At 44.0% G+C, this 24,514-nt stretch overlaps 1 protein-coding gene across 1 annotated transcript in view; it reads right to left on the minus strand.

Moving 5' to 3' along the window:
* Positions 1 to 24,514, minus strand: part of LOC144678194 (glutamate decarboxylase 2-like) — a 180,912-nt gene that overhangs the window by 151,498 nt on the left and 4,900 nt on the right. Inside the window, exon 3 of the mRNA XM_078538068.1 lies at positions 23,961 to 24,110. Coding sequence (XP_078394194.1) covers positions 23,961 to 24,110 — 150 coding nt within the window. The remainder of the gene's footprint in view (positions 1 to 23,960; positions 24,111 to 24,514) is intronic.

Here is a 24,514-nt window from a genome sequence, read left to right on the forward strand (position 1 = left end):
GGGTTGGGGAAAGGGTGAGGGCAAAACTGCAAGAAATGGGTTCAATGCAGTTGAGGACCCTGTCAACCACAGTGGGGAGGAACCCCCCCAAAGGGATATGGACAAGTTGAGTGAGTAGGCAAGAACATTCCAGATAGAACATAATGTAGAGAAATATGAATGTATGCACTTCAGCAGGAAAAATAGAAAACAGATTTTCCTTAAATGGTGACAGACAGGAAAATGTTGATATTCAGAGGAAGTTAACTTGCAGATACAGCAAGCAATCAGGAAAGGAAATGCTTAGTCTTTAATACAAAGTGAACGGAGTGCAAGAGTAAAGAAGTCTTGCTGCATCAGTGTGATGCCACTTGGTGTGCTGTGTAGAGTTTTGGTCCCTTTACCAGAGGAAGGCATTCTTGCCTTTGAGAAAGTGCAAAGAAAGTTCTCTTAGCTGATTATTAGGGTGAGGTATGTTCTGTGAGGAGAGATCTAGGCCTATATGCTGTAGAGTATATAAGAATAAAAGGTGATCTCATTGAAATATATAAAATTCTTAAGGGGCCAGGTGGGGAAGATGCTGGTAAGATGTTTCTCCTGGCTGAGAACTCTAGAAATAAGGGATCACAGTCTCATAAGGGTCACAGTCTCAAGCTAAAAGGTTGGCCATTTAGGACTGACACGAGGAGAAATTTCTTCACTCAAAGGGCTGTGAATGCTAGGGGTAACATTCTTAGATCAGCGGCTGGGCACGTGCCCAACCTACTCGGGCGTAAAATTACGCGCATTCACATCGGGCGAGTGTCGCGACGTCAACACGCAGTCGCACGATATTTCGTCTGACGGGCGGGCGCTGAAGTCGGCGGCGCGCCTACTGACAATTAAAAGGCCTGTTAAGGCCATTAAATTATCAATTAACTTGAATTTTTCGCTGCCCGTCCAACCTTACAGTTGATGGGCAGGTGAAAAGACCAAGTGGCCTTTGTACTTTTTAGGAAAGCTCATCCATGGGCTGGATGAGATTCCCTGAAGCAAATAAAAATGCAATAAAAATTTTAAAATGTAATTCATAACATGTCCCTGCTCGTGACAGAGTCACATGAGGGAACATGTTTCATTACATTTTTATTTTCTTTTTATAACACTGCGCCTCAGGGAGATTATGAAGTATCCACTTGCACACATGCACGAAGGTCACGCTTGCCCGGCTTGTGCTCCCTCCCTGGCTGCACAGGCAGAGCTGAGCTTGTGTTTCATGCTGTGCGGGCCTTAGTTGGCCCGCCAGCATGAAATTACCTTCCAGCCCTGACCGTGGGTGGCAGTCGGCTTCCCGACCGCCCCCACCCGCCCCTGTTGAGCCCGCCCGACATGCCCTCGGAAATTCTTTACCCCAGAGAACCTGGGAAGCTCAGCCATTGAGTATATTCAAGGAGATCAATAGATTTATACCAAAGCACATAGGGATAGTCCAGAAAAGTAGAATTGAGGTAGAAGATCAGCTATTATCTGAATGAATGGCGGAGCAGGGTCAAGTGGAGTGGCCTATTCCTGCGCCTATTGCTTCCTGTGCTCTTATGTTCCTTTTGCAGATCATAAGCAGCTCATTTTATTATAGAACTCAACCATTAAGCTCCTGAGCAATGCTACATAGTTTTCCCTATGCCAAGTCAAATTTCAGAATATTTATGTAACCTTACATTATGGATAATTAATTTGCAATTGATTGACATGACTTTTCTGGAGTCCCTATAGCTCAGGCTTTATCAAATGCCGCACAGCGCATTATTAATAATTTCCACCTGCATTTATTCAGTTAATTTATTCTGGAGTAAGGGATCATGTAAGAGGAAATGTAGTAAATCAAAAGGAAATAACGAGGTAATAGAGCCAAATAACGATTTGGGCAATGAGAACCAGAGTGTGGCCAGAAGGGACAGAGAGTACAAACTCAAGAGTGCACCATCAGATAAGGCAGGAGATTTAAAAAATGGTAAAAAGACAGAGTTAAAGGCTCTGTATCTAAATGCATGCAGCATTTGTTACAAAATAGATGAATTGTTAGCACAGGTAGAAATATATATATATAATATATATATATATATATATATATATGGCCTGATAGCCATTACATAGATATAGCTGCAGGGGGACTAAGGTTGAGACCTAAATATTGAAGGATATTTGACAGTTTGGAAAGATAGGAAGCTGGGAAAGGTGGTGGGGTAGCTCTGTTAATTAAGGATGTAATTAGTACAGTAGTGAGAGATGACCTTAGCTCAAAAGAGCAAGATGTAGAATCAGTTTGAGTTGAGATAAGAAATAGTAAAGGTAAGAGGTCACTTATGGGAGTAGTTTAAAGGCCCCCTAATAGTAGTTACAAAGTAGGACAGGGTATACAGGAAGAAATAAATGGGGCATGTAAGAAAGGTACTGTAATAATCATGGGGTGACTTTAATTTACACATAGATTGGGCTATTCTGATTGGCAAAGGTAACCAGGAACATGAGCTCATAGAGTGTATTTCTTAGAGCAGCATGTTCCAGAGTCAATCGAGGAGCAGGTTATTTTGGACCTGGTAATGAACAATGAGACAGGGTTAATCAATAGCCTCATAGTAAAGGAGCTACTAGGTAACAGTGAACACAACATGATGGAATTTCATCTTCAGTTTGAAGGGGAGAGTGTGAGTCCAGGACTAATGTTTTAAAACTGTATAAAGGTAATTATAAGGATTTGAAAATAGATCCAATGAAAGTTAATTGGGAAACTAGGTTAAGAGGTAGGACAGTAGAGATGCGGTGACAAACTTTTAAGGAAATATTTAATAACTCTCAACAAAGATTTATCCCAGCAATAAAGAAAGACTGACAAGGATGCATCATCTGTGGCTTAGCAAGCAAGTTAAGGATAGTATCAAATTGAAAGAAACACTGTACAAATCTGCAAAGATTAGTGATAGGTCAGAAGATTGGTAAAATTTTAAGAGCCAGCAAAGAAATTATAAAGGGGGAGAAAGAAGAATATGAGAGAAAGCTGGCTTGTAATATAAAAACAGAAAGTAAGAGTTTCTACAAGTATTTTCAATGGAAAAGAGTTACTAAGCTAGTTTGGTCCTCTAGAGAGTGAGTCTGGGAAATTGTTAATGGAAAACAAAGAAATGCCAGAGCCATTGAACAGGTATTTTGAGTCTGTCTTCAATGTAGAAAGCTTAGAAAACTTCTCAAAGATACCTGAAAATCAAGAGGTGAATGGGATGGGTGATCTTAAAACAACCACCATCACTAGGAAAAAATGTGCTGGGAAAACTATTAGACCTAAACGTTGACAAGTCCCCAGGGCCAGATGGCTTGCATCCTAGGGGTTTAAAGGAAATGGCTGCAGAAATAAAAGATGCATTGGTTATAATCTCCCAAAATTCCTTAGATTATGCAAGAGTCCCAGTTGATTGGAACATAGAAAGCAAGAAACTACAGGCGAGTTAACCTAACATCTGTCATAAAGAAATTACTAGAATCCATCATTAAGGAGGTCTTAACAGGATATTTAGAAAGTCATAATTTGATCAGGCAGAGTCAGCATGGGTTTGTGAAAGGAAAATGGTGTCTAACTAATTTATTAGAGTTTCTGAGTAGCAAGCAAATTGAATAAAGGAGGACCTGTAGATGTGGCGTGGTTGGATTTCCAGAAGGCATTTGATAAGGTGCCACATTTTAAAAATTCATTCACCTGAGAAGATGATGGTGAGCTGCCTTCTTGAACTGCTGCAGTCCATGTGGTATAGGTACACCCACAGTGCTGTTAGGGAGGGAGTTCCAGGATTTTGACCCAGTGACAGTGAAGGAACGCTTATATTTCCAAGTCAGTGACTTGGAGGGGAACTTCTAGGTGTTGGAGTTCCCATTTATCTGCTGCCCTTGTCCTTCTAGATGGTAGTGGTTATGGGTTTGGAAGGTGCTGTCTAAGGAGCTTTGGTGAATTCCTATCTTGCAGATAGTATACACTGCTGCTACTGTGCATCAGTGGTGGAGGGAGTGAATATTTGTGGATGTGGTGCCAACCAAGCAGGCTGCTTTGTTCTGGACGGTGTCAAGTTCCTTGAATGTTGTTGGAGCTGCACTCATCCAGGCAAGTGGGGAGTATTCCATCAATTGCTGACTTGTGCCTTGTAGATAGTGGACAGGCTTTGGGGAGTCACGAGCTGAGTTACTGACTGCACGATTCCTAGCCTCTGACTTGCTCTTGTAGCCACAGTATTTATATGGCTAGTCCAGTTCAGTTTCTGGTCAATGGCTACCCTCAGGATGTTGATAATAGGGGATCCAGTGATGGTAATGCCAATGAACATCAAGGGGTGATGGTTAGATTCTCTCTTGTTGGAGATGGTCATTCCCTGTGTTATGATCCAAGCTGAGGTTACCACTGGACAAGCCTGATCCCAGAGTGGAACCCAGCTTGATAGATCCTAACTTTTATTTTTGTTTGTTCAGATATATGGAGAGTAGCTACTGAACAGAGGCATAGGGGTCAGCTGATGAGCTTTTAACAAAAGAATAAAACATTTATTCAACAAGAAAAGATTAACTATATGACAATACTCCTTCACCTACAACTATACCTTTACAGGTGTATACAGATTTGTAAGGATAATGCTGGTTACAAAAACTATCTCATACTCTAATGTTCACTGTAAGTGCACAATCCAAGTAAACCTCTGGCACCCTGTGGTCAGACACACCACACTCTGACCACAAGTGACAGGTGCCACCTTAAACAGATGCTATGGATCTCTCCTCAACTCCGCCCTGGTGCTTGTCACACCATGACCCAACCAGTCTCAATGAATTCCGTCCTTCAAGCAAGGGATTCCAATCTCCACTCTCCAGGACCTCGCCTTGGAATCCTCTCCCAAACTTATATTTTCATTCAGACACCTTCCACAAGGATTCACCTCCAGGGTTTCAAGCTCTCCTTCTGATGTTTCTCTTCCTTGGGTCATCACATGCATGGTCTTCCATGCAATCTCTCTCACCAACTCAGCCTTAACAGTACACCACTGCTTCACATGTCCATAGTAAAGAATTACAGACATTCAATTATCTCTTTGAGCCTTCTTGCTTCTTGCAAGCTGTTCTCACATTAAATCTGAAGCTTGGAGCCTTTCTCTCTGCCCCTCACATTTAACTTCACTCAACAGGAACTTTTCCCAGGTTCCTGTCCTTCCTTTAACCAGGAGGTCTCCTTTGGATGTTCTCTTCTTCCACTCCCCTGGACATTGGGGGTTTTTCTTAGCTTGGGACTCGTTATCTGTCCCCTTTTAGGCTGCCTCTGCTTCACAGCTGCCTTCAAACCAACTGAACTCAAGCAGTTTCCAAAACAATCTGCTGTCTTTCTTCTTCTGTGTGTGTATCTGTCTGAGGAACCTGCCTATGTGGCCCATATCTAGGCAACTGCACTGTTCTTCCTACTCTTTTGTGTTTACTTTCACTTTATAGGGGTCATAAACATCTAATTAGAAATGCAAGCAAGCAACCTTTTAAAGACAAACTAAAACTCCATTTGACCTTTCTTAACACACAGATACAGAAATACAAATCAAACTGAAACATTAAAGCTAATACTCATTCCTAACACCCACAAATACAAGTATAACTTACTTAAACTATCTCTATTTCCTAACACCTGGCACTTGTGCGGCATAAATGTTACTTACTACTTGTCAGCCCAAGACTGGATATTGTCCAAGTTATGCTGCATTTGGACATGGACTGCTTCAGTATCTAAGGAGCCGTGAATGCTGCTGAACACTGTGCTATCATCAGCAAACATCCCCACTTCTGACCTTATGATGGAAGGAAGGTCATTGATGAAGCAGCTGTAGATGATTGGGCAGAGGACAGAATGCTGAGGAACACCTGCAGTGGTTAAGGAAGGATCACATGGCATTGGGGGTAGTGTGTTAGTATGGATAAAGGATTGGTTAGCTAAAAGGAAGACAAGATTCAGGATAAATTGGCCTTTTTCGCGTTGTTATGATGTAACATTTGGAGTGCCACAGGGATCAGTGGCAGGGCCTCAAGTATTTATAGCCTACATCAATGATGTATAGTCTACATCAACTGATGAACCAGATAAACTGCACAAAATCCTTTCCTTCTGTAGAAGAATTAGAAAACGTTCTCCTGCCTGGGTGCATGATATTGTTCAATATAACTATTTCATAGAAGGGGTATAATTGGATTCTATTTTATCAGTAATCTCACAGGGTAGAAAGATCAAATGAATCCTGAGCAATAAAGTAGAATAATTGAACAACATATTCACTGTTAGTGAGAAGCGTTAGAGCCCTCAAGTGTCTTTGTGCGACACAACTCTTAAGAGGCCAGAGGACAGAGAATGAATGCTTCACAATTGTATCTGTGTTTTCTTGATCAGCAAGTCTGTTTCTCACTACAATATATTTTCAATATCTACTATGCAACACAACTTTATCACAATATTTGATTCCTCAAAAAACACCTAAAAACACTAAGAAAAAGTAGGATAATAGGTAAGTAAACAAAAGGTCAAAATTGAAGTCAAAGGAAAAGACTCTTGAGGATCATGTGTAGGGTAAAACACATTACTGATTCACAATGAGCCCATTATGTACTCCTGTCCTGGTAATTTCACCCCAATGTTTGCTCTCAGTAAACTCCCATAACAGCAAAATAAACAGAACTCCAGCCACGATTCCAGCCTCTGTTCACAAGATAACTATGGATGACAAAGACTATCTAGTCCAGCTCATCTCACCCATTCGTAATGACATACAAACACGCCATTTGATAACATTGCCGACATTATACTAGTGACTAGAACTCAAAAGTATTTAATTGGTTGTAAAGCTATTTTAAACATTGTGAAAGGTGCTGTATATTGATAGGCAATGGTGAAATTGGAGGCCCAGTGCTGATTCTCTCAGGATAATTAATCACAGTGCAATCAACCGATGTTAGGAAAGTGACTACAAAAGAAATAACTACATTTACGGAACAATTCAACTCTATTGCTAATACAACCTTACCATTCTGACTTCTCTTGCACCAACCCACAAAATACCATAAATAGCATCTGTCCCTTTTTATGCTAATGACACTTCCCCGGATTTGTCAATCAGACATCCTCCAGCAGCTCAGGAAAAATTTAGGTCGAATTGTTGAGCTGAATTTTTCAGAGAAGAATGATACATGATGCAAAAAAAATCAGTGCTGCCCTAACTCAAGAACTGGATTATTTCCCCTTCCCCCAGAAGCTGTCATACAAATTGTGTTATACACTGAATTTACAGCCTAAAATGGAAAAAAATATTGATAAATAAGAAAACAATGAAGGGAGAGGGAGTTAGGGTCATGATGACAAGGTCAGGCAGAGAGAAGGGGCAAGTGATGGTAGCAGCGTCCCTTTCCAGCCCGAGGCCCAAGCAGGCATCAGCCGAGCATTCCCCCCCATCACCCTTTAACTCTTCCCATTGGCCAGAAAATTGTGGGCTGATGGGAAACAGCCCTTAAATGGCCAATAAATTACAACTTAAGGGCCTTAATTGGGGAAAGGGTCGGGAGGTCACCCGCAGACTGGCCTGCCTCCCCATAAAATTGTGGATAGGTTGGGACAGGTGGGAGGGGTCTGGGAAGGCCACCTGGGGAATTTTACATCCCCTCACCCTGTCTGCAAACCTGCTAGTGGGGAGACCATAAAATTCAGCCTACATCTACTATAGATACCACTAAAAACATTCTTCAGACCCCTCTTTGATTTTACAATGACTTTCTTATTTCTTCATTGAAGATGAGATCCCTTTAATGACAGTATCACTCCATTTTCAAAACAAAGTACAGAGCCTGATTGTTAGAGTTTGGTGTCCTGACAGTAATCAATAAATGAATTGGAATGAGGATTTGTGGTGAATGTCTACAAACAAGAAACACTCAAGTCTATTCACTAGCTATGAGAGCCCATTAACTCTCATTCAGAATTAAATAAGGGCTGTAAATAAGGACTTAAATTAATTATTGGTTTAATGATTCTCAAGGTACTTGCTGTTTTCTCTCACTGATTCTAGTACAGAGTTATTCTTTCACTGCAGAGCATTTCAGTTGGTCAAAATTTAAATTTTTCCCCTCTTCTTCATTGACTCTTTCAAGATATTTTTATATATTCGTCTGGCCTTACATTTGCTACACACCCAGCTAGTTCACTTAATATTACTTCCCAAAGTTATTGAATGTACATTAGCAAAATCAACATTCATGGTCAGGAATAAATAAAATTATAATTTTATTCCTAATTGTTTTGACTTTCAATGTGGTGCTGGTGGTGAATAGATCACCACATCCTGGGGAACAAGTGGGTTAAGACAATGCAAATATAACTCTTGCTGCACAATATTTCCAGATATTTTGAAGTATTCGTAGTATAACAATGGAAATATATCAACACATTAAATAGCACATCAATATCTTTTTTAACTTTCCGTCTTGCCTGAATTCTGTAAGTGTGCCACAATGCTTTTCTATCAACCTGAAATCTGGGCCTGAATCTAATAAATAAAGATAAGATACATTTTATTTTAATCATTGATGGGATGTGAATATTGCTGGCAAGGCCAGCATTTATTGTCCATCCCTAATTCCCCTTGAGAAGGTGGTGGTAAGCTTGGGAGGTGCTGTTGAAAAAGCCTTGGTGAGTTGTTTCAGCGAGTCTTGTAGATGTTACTCCCTGCAGACACAGTGGTGGAACGAGTGAATTATTAAGTTGATGGTTGGGGTGCAAATCAATTGGGCTACTTTGTCCTCTATATGCACCGAGCTTCTTCAGTAATGTTGGAGCTCACTCATCCAGGAACGTGGACAGTATTCCATCATTTTCCTGATTTGTGTCTTGTAAATAATGGACAAGCTGTGGGGAGTCAGGAGGTGAGAAACTAGCCACAGGATACCCAGCCTCTGACCTGCTCTTGTATCTGAAGTATTTTATATGGCTGGTCAAGTTAGGTTCCTGGTCAATGGTGACCTCCCAGGATGTTGATAATAGGGAATTTAACAATACATTGCCAGCTTAGATTTTTCCTTGTTGAACTTGGTTATTGTGGTGTACTTAAGTGGTGCAAATGTTATTCAGCCCAAGCTGGAAGCCCTTAACATTGTCTCCAGACTCCATGAAGTTTCATGACTTCAGGTTAAACATAGGCAAGGATACTTTCTGCTGATCACCACCTACCACCCTCCCTTAGTTGTTGAATCAGTGCATCTCCATGTTAAAAACCAGATGGAAGAAGCACTGAGTGTGGCAAGGGTAGAACATGCACAGTGAGTGGGGGACTTCATTGTCCATCACCAAGTGTAGCTCAATAGTACCATATTGACTTAGCTAGTTGAAGCCTGAAGGACGGGGCCTGCGACAAGTGATGAGAGTTCCAACATGAGGGATAAACCCACTTGGCCTCATTCTCACTAAACTACCTGTTGCAAATGCATATATTCATAACAGCATTGGTAGGAGTGACCACCGCACAGGCATTGTGGAGACAAAGTTTTTTCATCATGCTGAGGGCAATGTTGAAGATCCCTAGGACCACTCCCTCCCAACTGAATGCTACTGTGCTGCTACCAGTGTTTGATCAGCCCTGGCAGAGGGATAGGGATGGTCATGGAGGAGGCTGGGACATTGGCTGTAAGGCATGATTCTGTGAGTATAATTATGTCAGTCTGTTGCTTGGCTAGTCTGTGGGAAAATTCTATAACTTTTGGCACAAGTCCCCAGATGTTTGTCAGTAGGAATATGCAGAGTCAATGGAGCTGTGCATGCCTTTGTTGTATTTGAATCCAGTGCCTAGGTTGATGCCAGGTGAGCTGCTCAGTTCTATTCTCATTATAGTTTGTCATTGTAGTATTGGTATAACCGAGTCCATTCCTAGGCCACTTCAGAGGGCAGATAAAAGACGTCAACATTGCTGTGCCCCTGGAGTCACATCTAGGCCAGACTGAGTAAATAGGGCAAATTATCTTCCCTAAAGTACACTAATGGAATAGATGAGTTTTTACAACAATCCACTAGTTTCATTGTCACCATTATGGGTATTAGCTTTTTATTCCAGATTTTAAATTTAATTAATTAACTAAGTTTAAATTCCCAGCCACATATCTTGATAATATATTGCCTATTAACATTTCACACATAGGTAAAGCAGCTACCAATTTTGGCTAACACATGGAACGTGCATGGAATAACATCTTAAGACCAAGATGTTGGTTTATGAGGCCTGTGTTCTCAGCACCTTGTGTACACCTGTGAAGTATGGACGATTACAACTATGAAGAAGGGAAGCTCAACAATTTTCATCTTCATTGCCTATGGTGCACTCTCAGCATCCCATGGAAGGACAAAACCATGAATGCGACAGTGCTCTCAAAGGCAAATCTCCCAAACGTGGGAGCTCTCATCAAATAGAAGCGGCTTTGCTGGGTCGGGCATGGTGACAGGGTGGAAGACAAATGCATTCCCAAGACTATTCTGTGTGGCGAGGTGCTTGCAAGTGTTACGTGAAGGCTCTAAACATTGATTTTCACATGTGGGAGACATGAGCCAACAATAAAGGGAAACAACGACATTATCTGTGGGCTGGCGTGTGCCACCATGATGATCAGTGGCTACAGCAGCTTGAGAGCAGGGGCCAATGCCGAATACAACAACTCACAATGACACCTCATAAGAGCTTTATATGTGGCACTTGTGGCAGAGCCTGGTCTCATCAGCCAACAGCAAAGGTTCACCATATGAAACAATCCCATTGCCATTGTATTTGTTGCATGTTCATCATCTTACGTGGATAGGAGGATGCCAACAGTCATTAAAATTTCTGGATAAGGTGAGCTCAGCTAGTCACAATCTTGTAACTGATACGCAATAGCTTTCAAGCATGGCCTTAGACTTGGAATTCCAAAGTACTGGTCCAGAATATGGGAGTGAGGAGTGGGGCGAGGTCTGAGTGCAACGAGGTACTAGTGCCAACTTGGGAATTTGGTGTAGGTGGGGATTCAGTGCAGTGGGGGCAGGAGGTGTTGCTTTTTTATATCTTTTTACAACCTCCAGAGGCTGGTGAGTGTTCAAGGCTTCAATTAGGTGATCAGGTGGGTGATTGGTGAGATTTTGAGATTTTATCTCTCTTATCTTGGGCAGTAGTTTAAACTGGTCCTGGGGAGATATAAATATTGCATTAAGTTCACAGCTCAACTAGTTGAACTACTTCGTCTAAACTTTAAACCTAATTAGTTAAATTAAACACAATAATGATGAAGTAGGTGAAGGCAGGTGAAGTAGCATGTGGAAAATGGTGGACACCAGTATGATCCATGGCAACCAAGTCTGCAGCTTGAGGAACCCTAGCCCCGAGTTGATGAGTAGAGTCCAATTTCAGACACTGCGATGCATCGGAGAGTGGGAAAGTTATCCGGATGCTTTGTTCCAAGGTTAAGTCACACCCCTTAGGCTAGTTCAGATTTGGACCACGGTCAGGGACAGGAGGACGTGACTATCAGTAAGGCAGGTATGGGGGTCCGGAAGGTAGCAATGGAGGAACCTAAGCCCTCGCAGTTGTCCAACAGATTTGATGTTCTTGCAACTTGTGTGGACAAGAGCAGGGAGGCACCATTGCGGGGAGTAAAAAGGAATGCAGTTGTAGTAAGAGATGGTATAATTAGGGGGATAGATACTGTTGTCTGCAGCCAAGAGCATGAGTCCTGAAGGATGTATTCCCTGCCTGGCACCAGGGTTAAGGACATCTCCTTAGGGCTGGAAAGGAATTTGGAATGGGAGGGGAAGTTTCCAGTTGTTATTGTCCATGTGAGTAACAATGAAATAGGTAGGACTAAGAAAGGGGTTCTGCTGCTGGAGTATGAGCAGCTAGGGATTAAAAAGCAGAACCACAAAGATAATAATCTCTGGATTACTACCAGAGCCATGAACAATTGATTTAGGGTAAATAAGATCAGAGGGTTGATTGCATGGATGAAAGATTGGTGTTGGAGAAATGAGTTTTGTACTGGGGAAAGAGGGAGTTGTACCATTGGGATGGCCTTCGCCTGGACTGTGCTGGGACCAGTGTCCTAACGATTCATATAACCTGGGCTGTAGGGAGGGCTTTAAACTAAATAGTGGGGGGAAGGGTTAATGTGAGAAGAGATTTGGAGAGTTAAAAAGAAAGGACATAATGCAATAGTGCAGGGTAGTGATACAGGTAATAATAACCAGAGTGTGACAGGAAGGGACAGAGTGCACAAACATAAGAGTTCACTAGCAAACAAGGTCAGAGTAGGGCAAAATGGGGAAAAGACAAAATTAAGGCTCTTTATCTGAATTCATGCAACATTCATAACAAGATGGATGAATAGATAGCACAAATAGAGATAAATGAGTGTGATTTCTTAGCCAGTACAGAGATATGGAGCAGTATCTTCCCCCTGTCTGGGGGGTTATGAGGGAGCGGACGCAAGCGGGCGGATTCCCAATTGGCGCCCCCAGTTGGGGGTGCATTGCCATTTTATGTGGATGGGCCAATTAAGGCCCGCCCAGCGTGACTTGTGCCAGGAAGCGCACTGCGCTCCCTGTGCAAGCGGGGGCCGATTCCCTGAGCCAGGAGTGCACTCTTTCACGCATGTGCGCGGAAGAGCACACAGATCTCCCCGAGGCAAAATGCCACCTCAGGGAGATCGGTTGAAGTTATAACATTTTTTAAAAAGTTACAAAAATATTCCCTGACATGTCCCCTTCAGACTGGATGGGCAAGTCTATTAATCATTTCAATTACTTTTTTAGTGGCCTTAATAGGCCATTGACAGGTCAGCAGGTGTGTAGCTGACTCGGCTGTGCGCCCGCCAAACTAAGAATCTAAATGACATGGGGAGACATCGGGACGCACACCCAACATCACCCCGTGTCATTTTATACATCGGCAAGTGGGCCCTGCCCCTGCTTGCTGGCTAGAAAAAGCTACCCATGGTTGCAACGTGACCATGGCTGGGACCTGAATATTCAAGCATATTTGACATTTCAGAAGGGCAGGAAGAAGGAAAAGGAAGGTGGTGTGGGTTTATTGGTAAAGGATAAGATCAGTACAGTGATGATAAATGATCTTAGTTCCGAGGACAAAAATGAAGGGTCAGTTTGGGTGGAGATAAGAAATAGCAAAGGAAAATGTCACTCATGAGAGTGGTTTATAAGTCTGGGAAGAGTGTCCTGCAGTCAGCATCACAGTCTGTACTGGAGTGCTTGCTTTGGGAGTTCAGTGAAGAGGGAACGAGTTGATCCTTTGAGTAACGTGAATACAGTTGGGTAAGCATTTACTAATTTTTTCGCTTATAGTTTTTAAGGTCTTATTTTGTGGTTCATCGTTTGTAAGGGCTATATTCTGTAACAATGAGGAGCAGGGAAGAAGGGCCTTATAGTAATTGATATTATTTAATATTAAGTATCTTCCAAAAGGTTTAATTTAATTTAAAGGGGTAAGTCATGGCAGGAGAGCTCAAAGCTGTGGCGTGCTCCTCCTCTCTATGTGGGAAGCTGGGTACATTTCCAGTGCCCGGGGCCAGCATATGTGCGGGAAGTGTCTCCAGCTGCAGCTCCTGGAAGCTCGTGTTTCGGAGCTGGAGCGGCGGCTGGGGACCCTATGGAGCATCCACGAGGCAGAGTATCATGCATAGCATGTATAGAGAGGTGGTCACACCGCAGGCTAAGGATCCATGGGCTGGAAGGGAATAGGTGACTGCCAGACAGAGCAAGAGGACTAGGCAGGCAGTGCAGGAATCTCCTGCGGCTATTCCCCTGCAAAACAGATATACCGCTTTGGATACTGTTGAGGGGAATGGCCTCTCAGGGGAAAGACGCAACAGCCAAATTTGTTGCGCCATGGTTGGCTCTGCTGCACAGGGGAGGAGTAAAAAGTGTGGTAATGCAATTATTTAGTTATTCAATTGTAAGGGGAATAGATAGGCGTTTCTGTGGCTGCAAACAAGGCCCCAGGATGGCATGTTGCCTCCCTGGTGCTAAGGTCAAGGATGTCCCAGAGCAGCTACAGGACATTCTGAAGGGGGAGGGTGAACAGCCAGTGGCCGTGTACACATTGGTACAAACAATATAGGTAAAAAAGAGGATGAGGTCCTAAAAGCAGAATATAGGGAGTTAGGAAGTAAGTTGAAAAGTAGGACCTCAAAGGTAGTTATCTCAGGATTACTACCAGTGCCACATGCTAATCAGAGTAGAACTAGCAGGATATATCAGAAGAATACGTGGCTGCAGAGATGGTGTGAGGAGGAGAGTTTCAGATTCCTGGGACATTGGGACCGGTTCTGGGGGAGGTGGGACCAGTACAAACTGATGGGTTACACCTGGGCAGGACCAGGACTGATGTCCTAGGGGGAATATTTGCTAGAGTGGTTGGGGAGGGTTTAAACTAAAATGGCAGGGGGATGGGAACCTATGCAAGGAGTCGGGGAGGGGGAATCAAGGAGAAGAACAAAAGACAGAAAGGGGAATAAGAAAAGTGTTCGGCAGAAAAATCAAGGGCAAGAATCAAACAGGGCCTCAGTGAAAAATAGTGGGAACGGGACAAGTAATATTAAAAAGACAAGCCTTAAGGCTTTGTGACTTAGCGCAAGGAGCATTCACAATAAAGTGGATAAATTAACCGCGCAAATAGACTTAAACAGGTATGATATAGTCAGGATTACAGACACATGGCTGCAGGGTGACCAGAGATGGGAACTGAACATCCAGAGGTATTCAGTATTTAGGAAGGACAAGCAAAAAGGAAAAGGCGGTGGAGTTGCATTGGTTAAAGAGGAAATTAACGCAATAGTGAAGAAAGATATTAGCTCCGATGATGTGGAATCTGTATGGGTAGAGCTGAGAAACACTAAGAGGCAAAAAACGTAAGTAGGGGTTGTGTATAGATCCCAAAGCTGTAGTAGTGATGTTGGGAATGGCATTAAACATGAAATTAGAGGTGCATACAATAAAGGAACATCTGTAATTATGGATGACTTTAATCTGCATATAGATTGGGCAAACCAAATTAGTAACAATACCATAGAGGAGGAATTCCTGGAGTGTATAAGGGATGGTCTTCTGGACCTATACGTTGAGAGAACCACCTAGAGAACAGGCCATCCTAGATTGGGTATTGTGTAATGAGAAAGGAATAATTGGCAATCTAGTTGTGCGAGGCCCCTTAGAGATGAGCGATCATAATATGGTAGAACTCTTCATCAAGAAGGAGAGTGACATAGTTGATTCTGAGATTAGGGTCCTTCTTCTTAGTAAAGGAAACTATGATGGTATGAGGCGTGAGTTGGCTATGATGTATTGGGAAACATTACTTAAAGGGATGACGATGGATAGGCAATGGCAAACATTCAAAGAGCGCATGGGTGAACTGCAACAGTTGTTTATTCCTGTCTGGCGCAAAAGTAAAACAGGAAAGATGGCCAAACCTTGGCTTACAAGGGAAATTACAGATAGTATTAGTTCCAAGGAAGAGGCATACAAATTGGACAGAAAAAACAACAGATTTGAGGATTGGGAGCAATTCAGCAAAGCAGAACCAAGGGATTGATTAAGAAGGGGAAAATAGAGTACGAGAGTAAGCTTGCGGGGAACATAAAAAATGACTGTAAAAGTTTCTATAGGTATGTGAAGAGAAAAAGATTGGTGAAGACAAATGTAGGTCCCTTACAGTCAGAAACAGGGCAATTTATAATGGGCAACAAAAGAATGGCTGACCAACTAAATACATACTTTGGTTCTGTCTTCACAAAGGAGGACACAAATAACATACCAGAAATGTTGGGGAACACAGGGTTTAATGAGAGGGAGGAACTGAAAGAAATCAGTACTAGTAGGGAAATGGTGTTGGGGAAATTGATGGGGTTGAAGGCCGATAAATCCCCAGGGCCTGATAATCTACATCCCAGAGTACTTAAGGAAGTGGCCCTAGAAATAGTGGATGCATTGGTGGTCATATTTAGAGATTCTATAGACTCTGGAACAGTTCCTATAGATTGGAGGGTAGCTAATGTAACCCCACTATTTAAAAAGGGAGATCGAGAGAAAACAGGGAATTATAGACCAGTCAGCCTGATGTCGGTAGTGGGGAAAATTCTAGAGTCCACTACAAAAGATTTAATAGCTAAGCACTTGGAAAACAGAGGCAGAATCGGACAGAGTCAGCATGGATTTACGAAAGGGAAATCATGCTTGACAGATCTACTGGAACTTTTCGAGGATGTAACTAGTAGAGTTGATGAAGGTGGGTTAGTGGATGTGGTTTATTTGGACTTTCAGAAGGCTTTTGACAAAGTCCCACATAAGAGATTAGCGTGTAAAATTAAAGCACATGAGATTGGGGGTAGTGTATTGAGATGGATAGAAAACTGGTTGGCAGACAGGAAACAAAGAGTAGGAATAAACGTGTCTTTTTCCGAATGGCAGGCAGTGACTAGTGGTGTACCACAGGTTTCAGTGCTGGGACCCCAGCTATTCACACTATATATTAATGATTTAGATGAGGGAATTAGATGTAATATTTCCAACTTTGCAGAGTGGGAGGGAGAGCTGTGAGGAGGATGCAGAGACGCTTCAGTGTAATTTGGACATGCTAAGTGAGTGGGAAAATGCATGGCAGATGCAGTAAAAGGTGGATAAATGTGAGGTTATCCACTTTGGTAGCAAAAACAGAAAGGCAGATTATTATCTGAATGGTTATAAATTGAGAGAGGGGAATGTGCAACGAGACTTGTGTGTCCTTGTACACAAGTCACTGAAGGTGTGCATGCAGGTGCAGCAGGCGGTAAAGAAGGCAAATGGTATGCTGGCCTTCAAAGCGAGAGGATCCGAGTACAGGAACAGGGATGTCTTGCTGCAATTATACAGGGCCTTGGTGAGACCACACCTGGAATATTGTGTGCAGTTTTGGTCTCCTTATCTGAGGAAGGATATTCTTGCTATAGAGGGAGTGCAGCGAAGGTTTACCAGACTGATTCCTGGGATAGTGGGACTGACATATGAGGAGAAATTGAGTCGGTTAGGATTATATTCGCTGGAGTTCAGAAGAATGAGGGGGAATCTCATAGAAACCTATAAAATTCCAAAAGGGCTAGACAGGTAAATGCAGGAAGGATGTTCCCGATGATGGGGGAGTCCAGAACCAGGGGGTCACAGTCTGAGGACACGGGGTAGACCATTTAGGACTGAGACGAGGAGAAATTTCTTCACCCAGAGAGTGGTGGGCCTATGGAATTCACTACCACAGGAAGTAATTGAGGGCTAAACATTGTATATTTTCAGGATGGAGTTAGATATAGCTCTTGGGGCGAAAGGGATCAAAGGGTATGGGGAGAAAGCGGAAGCAGACTATTGAGTTGGGTGATCAGCCATGATCATGATGAATGGCGGAGCAGAAACAAAGGGCTGAATGGCCTGCTCCTGCTCCTAGTTTCTATGTTTCTATGTTTAGTGGCCCCTGACCATAAGACATAAGACATAGGAGCAGAAAATAGGCCATTCGGCCCATCAACAATATTTACACTGTAGGATAGAGTATAAATCAATAAATAATGTGGGCTTGTAAGAAAGGCACTGTATATGGGTGTTTTTAATCTTCATATAAATTGAATGAATCAAATTTTCGAAAGTAGCCTAGAGGTTGAGTTCATTGAGTGTATCCAGGATAGTTTCTTAGAACAATATGTTCTGCAACCAACCAGGGAACAGGGTCTTTAGGCCTGGTAAATGGTAACGAGACAGGATTAATTAATGACCTCATAGTAAAGGGTCATTTAGGTAAGAGTGACCATAACATGGTAGAATTTCACATTCAGTTTGAAGGTGAGAAATTTGGGTCAGAAACTAGCATCTTGAACTTAAATGAAGATAATTTCAAGGGTATGAAGGCTGGGTTGGCTACTGCAGAATGAACAAAATAAGATTAAAGGTAAGACAGTAGAGAAGTAGTGGCAGGCATTTAATGAAACATTTCATAACTCTCAACCAAGATTAATTCCATTGAGAAAGAAAGAGACTAGAAGAAGGATACACCATCTGTGACTAACTAAGGAAGTTAAGGATGGTGTCAAATTGAAAGAAATGATTTGTAATGCTAAATTAGTGGTGAGCCAGAGGATTGAGAAAAATTTAGAAACCAGCAAAGATTGACAAAAAAAAATAATGAGGGAGAAATTGGAGTATGAGGGTAAACCAGAACGAAATATACAACCAACGGGTAAAAGCTTCTACAAGTATATGAAATGGAAGAGAGTAGCTAAAGTGAGAAATGGTCCCTTAGAGGATGAGACTGGGGAATTAATTATGGGAAAGAAGGAAACAGTAGAGACTTTAAACAAATATTCTGTATCAGTCTTCAATGTAGAGGACATTGAAAGCATCCCAAGAATAGTAGAACATCAAGAAGCAAAAGAGAGGGAGGAATTTAAAACAATCACAATTACTAAAGAAAAAGTACTGGGAAAGCTAAAGGGACTAAAGGCTGATGAGTCCCCTAGACCTGATGCCCTTCACCTTAGGATCTTAAAGGAAATGGCTGCAGAGGTAATTAATGCATTGGTTGTAATCTTCCAAAATTCCATAGATTCTGGAAAATTCCCAGCATTTTGGAGAACCACAAATGTAGCACCACTATTCAACAAAGGAGGGAGACACAAAGGAAGAAACTGTAGGCCAGTTAGTCTAACATCTTTCATTGGAAAATGTTAGAATCCATTATGAAGGAGGTAGCAGCAAGGCACTTATAAAATCATAATACAACCAGGTAGAGTCTACATGGTTTTGTGAAAGGGAAATCATGTTCCATAAATTCATTAGAGTTCTTTGAGGCAGCATGGGTAAAAGGGAACCAAGTTGCTGTGGTGTATTTGGATTTCCAAAAGACATTCTATAAGGTGCCAATAAGATAAGATAAGAGTGCATAGTGTTGAGGTGATATATTAGCATAAGCAAAGGCTTGGCTAACTAACAGGAAACAGAGGGCAGAATTTTGACCTCACTGGGCAGGCTCAGCGGGAGCGAGCGGGAGTGGTTGGGAAGCTAACCACTGCCCGCGATTGGGCCACAACTGTAATTTCAAGCTAGTGGGTCAATTAATGCCCGCTCAGCGTGAACACTGACTGCAGAATGTTCGAGAAGGGGCAGGCGGGGGCAGGGACTTGTCAGCAGCTGGGCCCAGCGTCTGGTTCAAAACCGACACAGGCAGCCCCAGGGAAGATGCCCACGTCGACGTTGTTGCAATGATATGGCTGCAAATAAAGATGTAGACGCTACGCGGGATGTGAGGTCGGTTGGGTACTCAGCCCCCGTTTTTCTGATGAGTGCCTTGCCACCCTCCTGGAGGAGGTGGCTGCCAGGAGGGACACCCTTGTCCCCAGGGATGGGAGGAGGAGGCCACCGCACCTCACAAAGAGGGCATCAGAGAAGGTGTCAGTCCGGGTGAACTGCCATCACGTGGGGCGGCGCACCTGGGTGCAGTGCTGGGAGAGGTTTAATGACCTGCTGTGCTCAGAAAGGGTGAGTACCGTGTTGGCATGGGTCAGCATGTTGAATTACTTTGGGCTGGCCATCCCACCGTGGAGCTCAGGGGTGTTAGAGTCTGAGTGCCAATTGTCAATGATGCCAGAGCTGGCCAAGGGGGTGAGCCCTGGCTGCTTTGACTGAGTGCCTTGCAGCTCGAGGACCATAATTCTGTTTTGTCCTGCAAACTGTTCCTCAGCTGGGGTTGGCCAGGCTGCAATGGCGCTGCTGGTAGAGAGTGGACTAATCAATGTTCCTCTGTCCTTTCGGGAGAAGACATCCCATAACAATATTGAGAGGTCGCGGATTGGTGGAGCACCCCCACATCTCCTCATCTTCACCAGATATGAGCAGGAGAGCTGAAGCTGGAGAGGCGCCATGCACCTTGGTCAGCCGGTCGCAGAGAGGCAGGGGTGTCAGACGAAAGTACGAGTGCAGTGCACTGGGATGAGAGTCTCAGATGGTACAAACATTCTTATGTAGTGTCTTCATTGATGGGAGCCTCAAAACTGGATTCCTCATTGACCATTGAAAGGCAATGGCACCGTGATGCAGATCTCCATTGTCTCACCAGGGTGCCTGGCATGCATGGTGACAATGTAATGACTTTTACTAATGACATGCCCTTCTTCCCCCTTAGATCGGCAACCAAGCAGCCAAACGCAGGACCTCCAGGAGCTACCCCGACACCGGAGGACCACCATGCTCCAGAAGCACCTGTGTCACACCCGCTCACAGAAGCAGGCACCAGTGCAGATACCAGCACCTCGGTGGGCATTAGTTCGGCAGCTAGTATCTTAGTGTACAGTGGTGAGGACACTTCACACTCGTTTGAGGTGCAGGCAGAGGCAGAGAGTGCCCAGGGCACTGGCAGTCGGAGGATTGCAGGGGACCAGTACAATGCTCAGTTGAAGGTTGATGATGAGCCTCTGGAGTCATTCATTAGAAAGCAGATGTTGGATGTCCAGTAGGATGTGAGGAAGGATCTGGCGGAGATCCATGAGGGAATGCGTTCCATGGTCTCTTTTGTGGAGGAGTCCCTGTGGAGCATCAGCACTGCGCTGACCCTCATGGCTGAGTGCAAAGCCTCCTCTCATGGAGATGCTGCTCTAGGAACAGAATCAGGGGCTCCTGGGGTTACGCTTGGACCTGCAAGCCCTCACACAGGCAATGACGTCAGGTGGTCAGTGTCTGTGTGTGAGATGGATGAGGCACCCGGTATCCCAGCTACATGCCATCAATGGCGAGAAGGGAGGTCCACAGCGACCTCACACTGACACACGAGCTGCCTATCATCTCTGCGGGCTTCTCTCAGGGTGCTCTGGATGATGGTAGCAGCTCCTCCACCCCTCTGCCAGTGACCATGACACCTGACTAGTCTGCGGCGACTGGGGAGATGCCAGCCGCGGCACTAGCCGCTCCCTCCCAAGCAGGGTCAGCATAGGCTCCATAGTTATACCACTGCTCTGCCTCTGTTCTTGGGATTTTCAAGGGATAACCCTTGTCATCCAGCAGACATCCATCCAGTCGGCTTGGAGCACTGAAGAGCCTGGGCACCTGGGAGTGTCTGAGGATGTACACGTCATGGGAGCTGCCAGGGTACCTTACAAAGACTTGCAGAATCGGCATCTTGTGGTCACAAACTATCTGCATGTTCATGGAGTGGAATCCCTTCCTGTTGACGATGGTACCCGGCTGACCCACTGGTGCCTTGATGACCACATTTGTGCAGTTGATGGCACTCTGGATGTGGGGGAACCCAGCAATCGCTGCAAAGCCTCTGGCTCGCTCAGCCTGGCTGGCCTTGTCCATACAGAAATGAAGGAAAGTCAATACCCGCCTGAACAGAGCTTCTGTCACCAGCTTGACGCAATATGGACAGCTGATTGGGAGACTCCACACAGATCCCCCACTGACCCCTGGAAAGAGCTGGAGGCATAGAAGTTGAGGGGCACTGTGACCTTTAGAACTAATGGCATATGGTGTCCACCCCCACAGTCAGAGCTGATCTCAGGCCCAATCATCTGTCTCCCTTGAGAGATGACGCCTCCTTCAGCATTGCACTTCGGACATCTTGAGGTAGTTGCATTGCTGCCTGTAAACCCTGGAAGCAGGATAATGACGTCTTTTGCGGCCCCTTCCATCTTGGGCTACCTGCTGGCCCAGCATGCCTCCCTTCCCACAGGTCACTCCCCTGGAAGCTGCACTGGTCACCTGGTCTCCTCTCCCTTCTGGTCCTCTCTTCCTCCTCAGAGGAGGAGGTGCCTCCAGCAGAGACCACAATCCCCATTACCAGGGTAAGGGAAGGCTGTCTGATACCTGGAAGGGTCCACACAGTCTGAATCCTCCAGGGTCTGGCAGACACCAATGAGTCCTGAACTGAAGCCTGGAAATGCAAACAATGAAGCCCCGAACAGAGGTGAGGCTGCCAAGTACCAATAAGCAACCAGCTGCAAACTGTCTCCAAAACTGCTTACTACTCACACTGGCAATACTGCTGGCCCTTTTTATCCCACTCATGGATGACGTTTTGCAAATTGTGGAGCTGCCTGCCTGTCCATTTATCCCGTGCAATAAGCAAAAAATTGCACGGGCAACGTTAAGTTGCCATCAATGGGGTTGTCAAAGGCCTTAACTGGCCTCTTAATTAATGGTGGGTGTGGCTCTGACTCCTGTGAGCGCCCGTCGACCGAAATATCGCGCAAGTGCATGATGACATTGGGACGCTCACCCGACGTCATCGTGTGTCATTTTACGCATGTTCAGGTCGGGCATGTGCCCACCCGACGATCGGAAAATTCTGCCCAGAGAGTTGGAATAAATGAGTCATTTTCAGGTTTTCAAACTAGTAACTAGTGGAATGCTGCAGGGATCAGTGCTGCGGCCTCAACTATTTACCATTCATATTAATTACTTAGTTGAAGGGACTGAATGTATTGTAGCTAATTTGCTGATGATACAAAGATAAGTAGGAATGCAAGTTGTGAGAATACAAAGAGTCTGAAAAGGGATATGGATAGGTTAAGCGAATGGGCAAAAACTTGGCAGATGGAATATAATGTGGGAAATTGTGAGGTTCTCCCCCTTTGGCAGGAAGGATAGAAAAACAAAATATTATTTAAATGGAGAGAGACTATAGAATGCTACAGTACAGAGAAACTGGATGTCCTTGTACATGAATCACAAGAAGTTAGTATGCAAGTACGGCAAGCAATTAGGAAGGCAAATGGAATGTTGGCTATTATTCCAAAGGGGATCATGTATGCAAGTAGACAAGCCTTGATACAGCTATATATCACATTAGTGAGTACTGAGTGCAGTTTTGGTCACTTTTCTTAAGGAGGGATATACTTGCATTGAAACAGTTCAAAAAGGTTCACTAGGCTGATTCCTGGGATGAGGGGTTTGCCTTATGAGGAAAGGTTCAGTAGGTTTTTTTATTCATTCACGGGATGTGGGCTTCACTGGCTGGACCAGCACTTATTGCCCATCCCTCGCTGCCCTTGAGAAGATGATGGTGAGCTGTCTTCTTGAACCGCTACAGTCCATGTGGTGTATGAACACCCACAGTGCTGTTAAGAAGGGAGTTCCAGGATTTTGATCCAGTGACAGTGAAGGAACAGTGATATATTTCCAAGTCAGAATGGTGAGTGACTTGGAGGGGAACTTCCAGGTGGTGGTGTTCCCATCTATCTGCTGCCCTTGTCCTTCTAGATGGTAGTGGTTGTGGGTTTGGAAGGTGCTATATGAGCAGCCTTGGTGAATTCCTGCAGTTTATCTTGTAGATGGTACACACTGCTGCATCCATGATGGAGCGAGTGAATGTTTGTGGATGTGGTGCCAATCAAGCGGGCTGCTTTGTCCTGGATGTTGTCAAGCTTCTTGAGTGTTGTGGGAGCTGCACTCATCCAGGCAAGTGGGGAGTACTCCATCACACTCCTGACTTGTGCCTTGTAGATGGTGGACAGGCTTTGGGGAGACAGGAGGTGAGCTACTTGTTGCAAGATTTCTAGCCTCTGACCTGCTCTTGTAGGCACAGTATTTATATGGCTAGTCCCGTTCAGTTTCTGGTCAACGGTACCCTCCCCATCAGGATGTTGATAGTGGAGCAGGCTCGGTTAGCTGAATGGCCCACTCCTACTCCTCTTTTTTATGATCTTATGGTCTTATAAATATTAGCCCTTTCTTCCTTCTGGCCTTATCTGACAGAATTTAAAATCTATAATGCCTTTGCATTACAACGATTTAGATTTGCAGCCACAGTCCATCATTGTAATGATGTGAATGTATTCATGTAGCCTGCAATACAATTAAGAACAAAGGAAAATAATTCAATTTGAGGGTAATTCATTATTTTCGGAAATTAGCTTACCTGTTGCATGCAAGATGGAAAAGTTGATTTGAACTTTCTGACAAGCACATGGGGATTTGCTGCAGGTACAGGTCAGATTGGTCCCCAGGGATGTTGCTTCCTCCTTGACAGCACTTTCTGTGGGCCTCTGCCCATCACCATATAAGAATGCTGGTATTGAAAGCAAAAAAGAGAATATCCATTATGTTATTCACAGTTTATTTATTTTATGTCACTGCTTCATTTTTTTTCATATTTTCTCCACCTCTTTACTTGAAAGCAGCAAATCAAATTGGGACATGATTCATTGTGGTCCAGCTCAACAGTGTCTCAGCTGGTCATCATGACTGAGCCTAAAAAATATCAATGGGGGAGAGGGTGAAGGCACCCCAGCTGAGCTCAATTTTGTCATCACCTGAAGTCTGTACATGCACAGTTTCCAATGGAAGTCACTGGATAGTAATCAGGAGTGGGAAACCAGATTTATCCCCTTTCACCTGAGCCACCACAGTCCTCCTAACACCACCCTGGCTGAGATCAGTTAACTCAGCTGGGGGATGGAATTGACCCTGGAA

The sequence above is a fragment of the Cetorhinus maximus genome, chromosome 3 (assembly GCF_964194155.1).
Source record: "Cetorhinus maximus chromosome 3, sCetMax3.hap1.1, whole genome shotgun sequence".
Classification (NCBI taxonomy): Eukaryota; Metazoa; Chordata; class Chondrichthyes; order Lamniformes; family Cetorhinidae; genus Cetorhinus; species Cetorhinus maximus.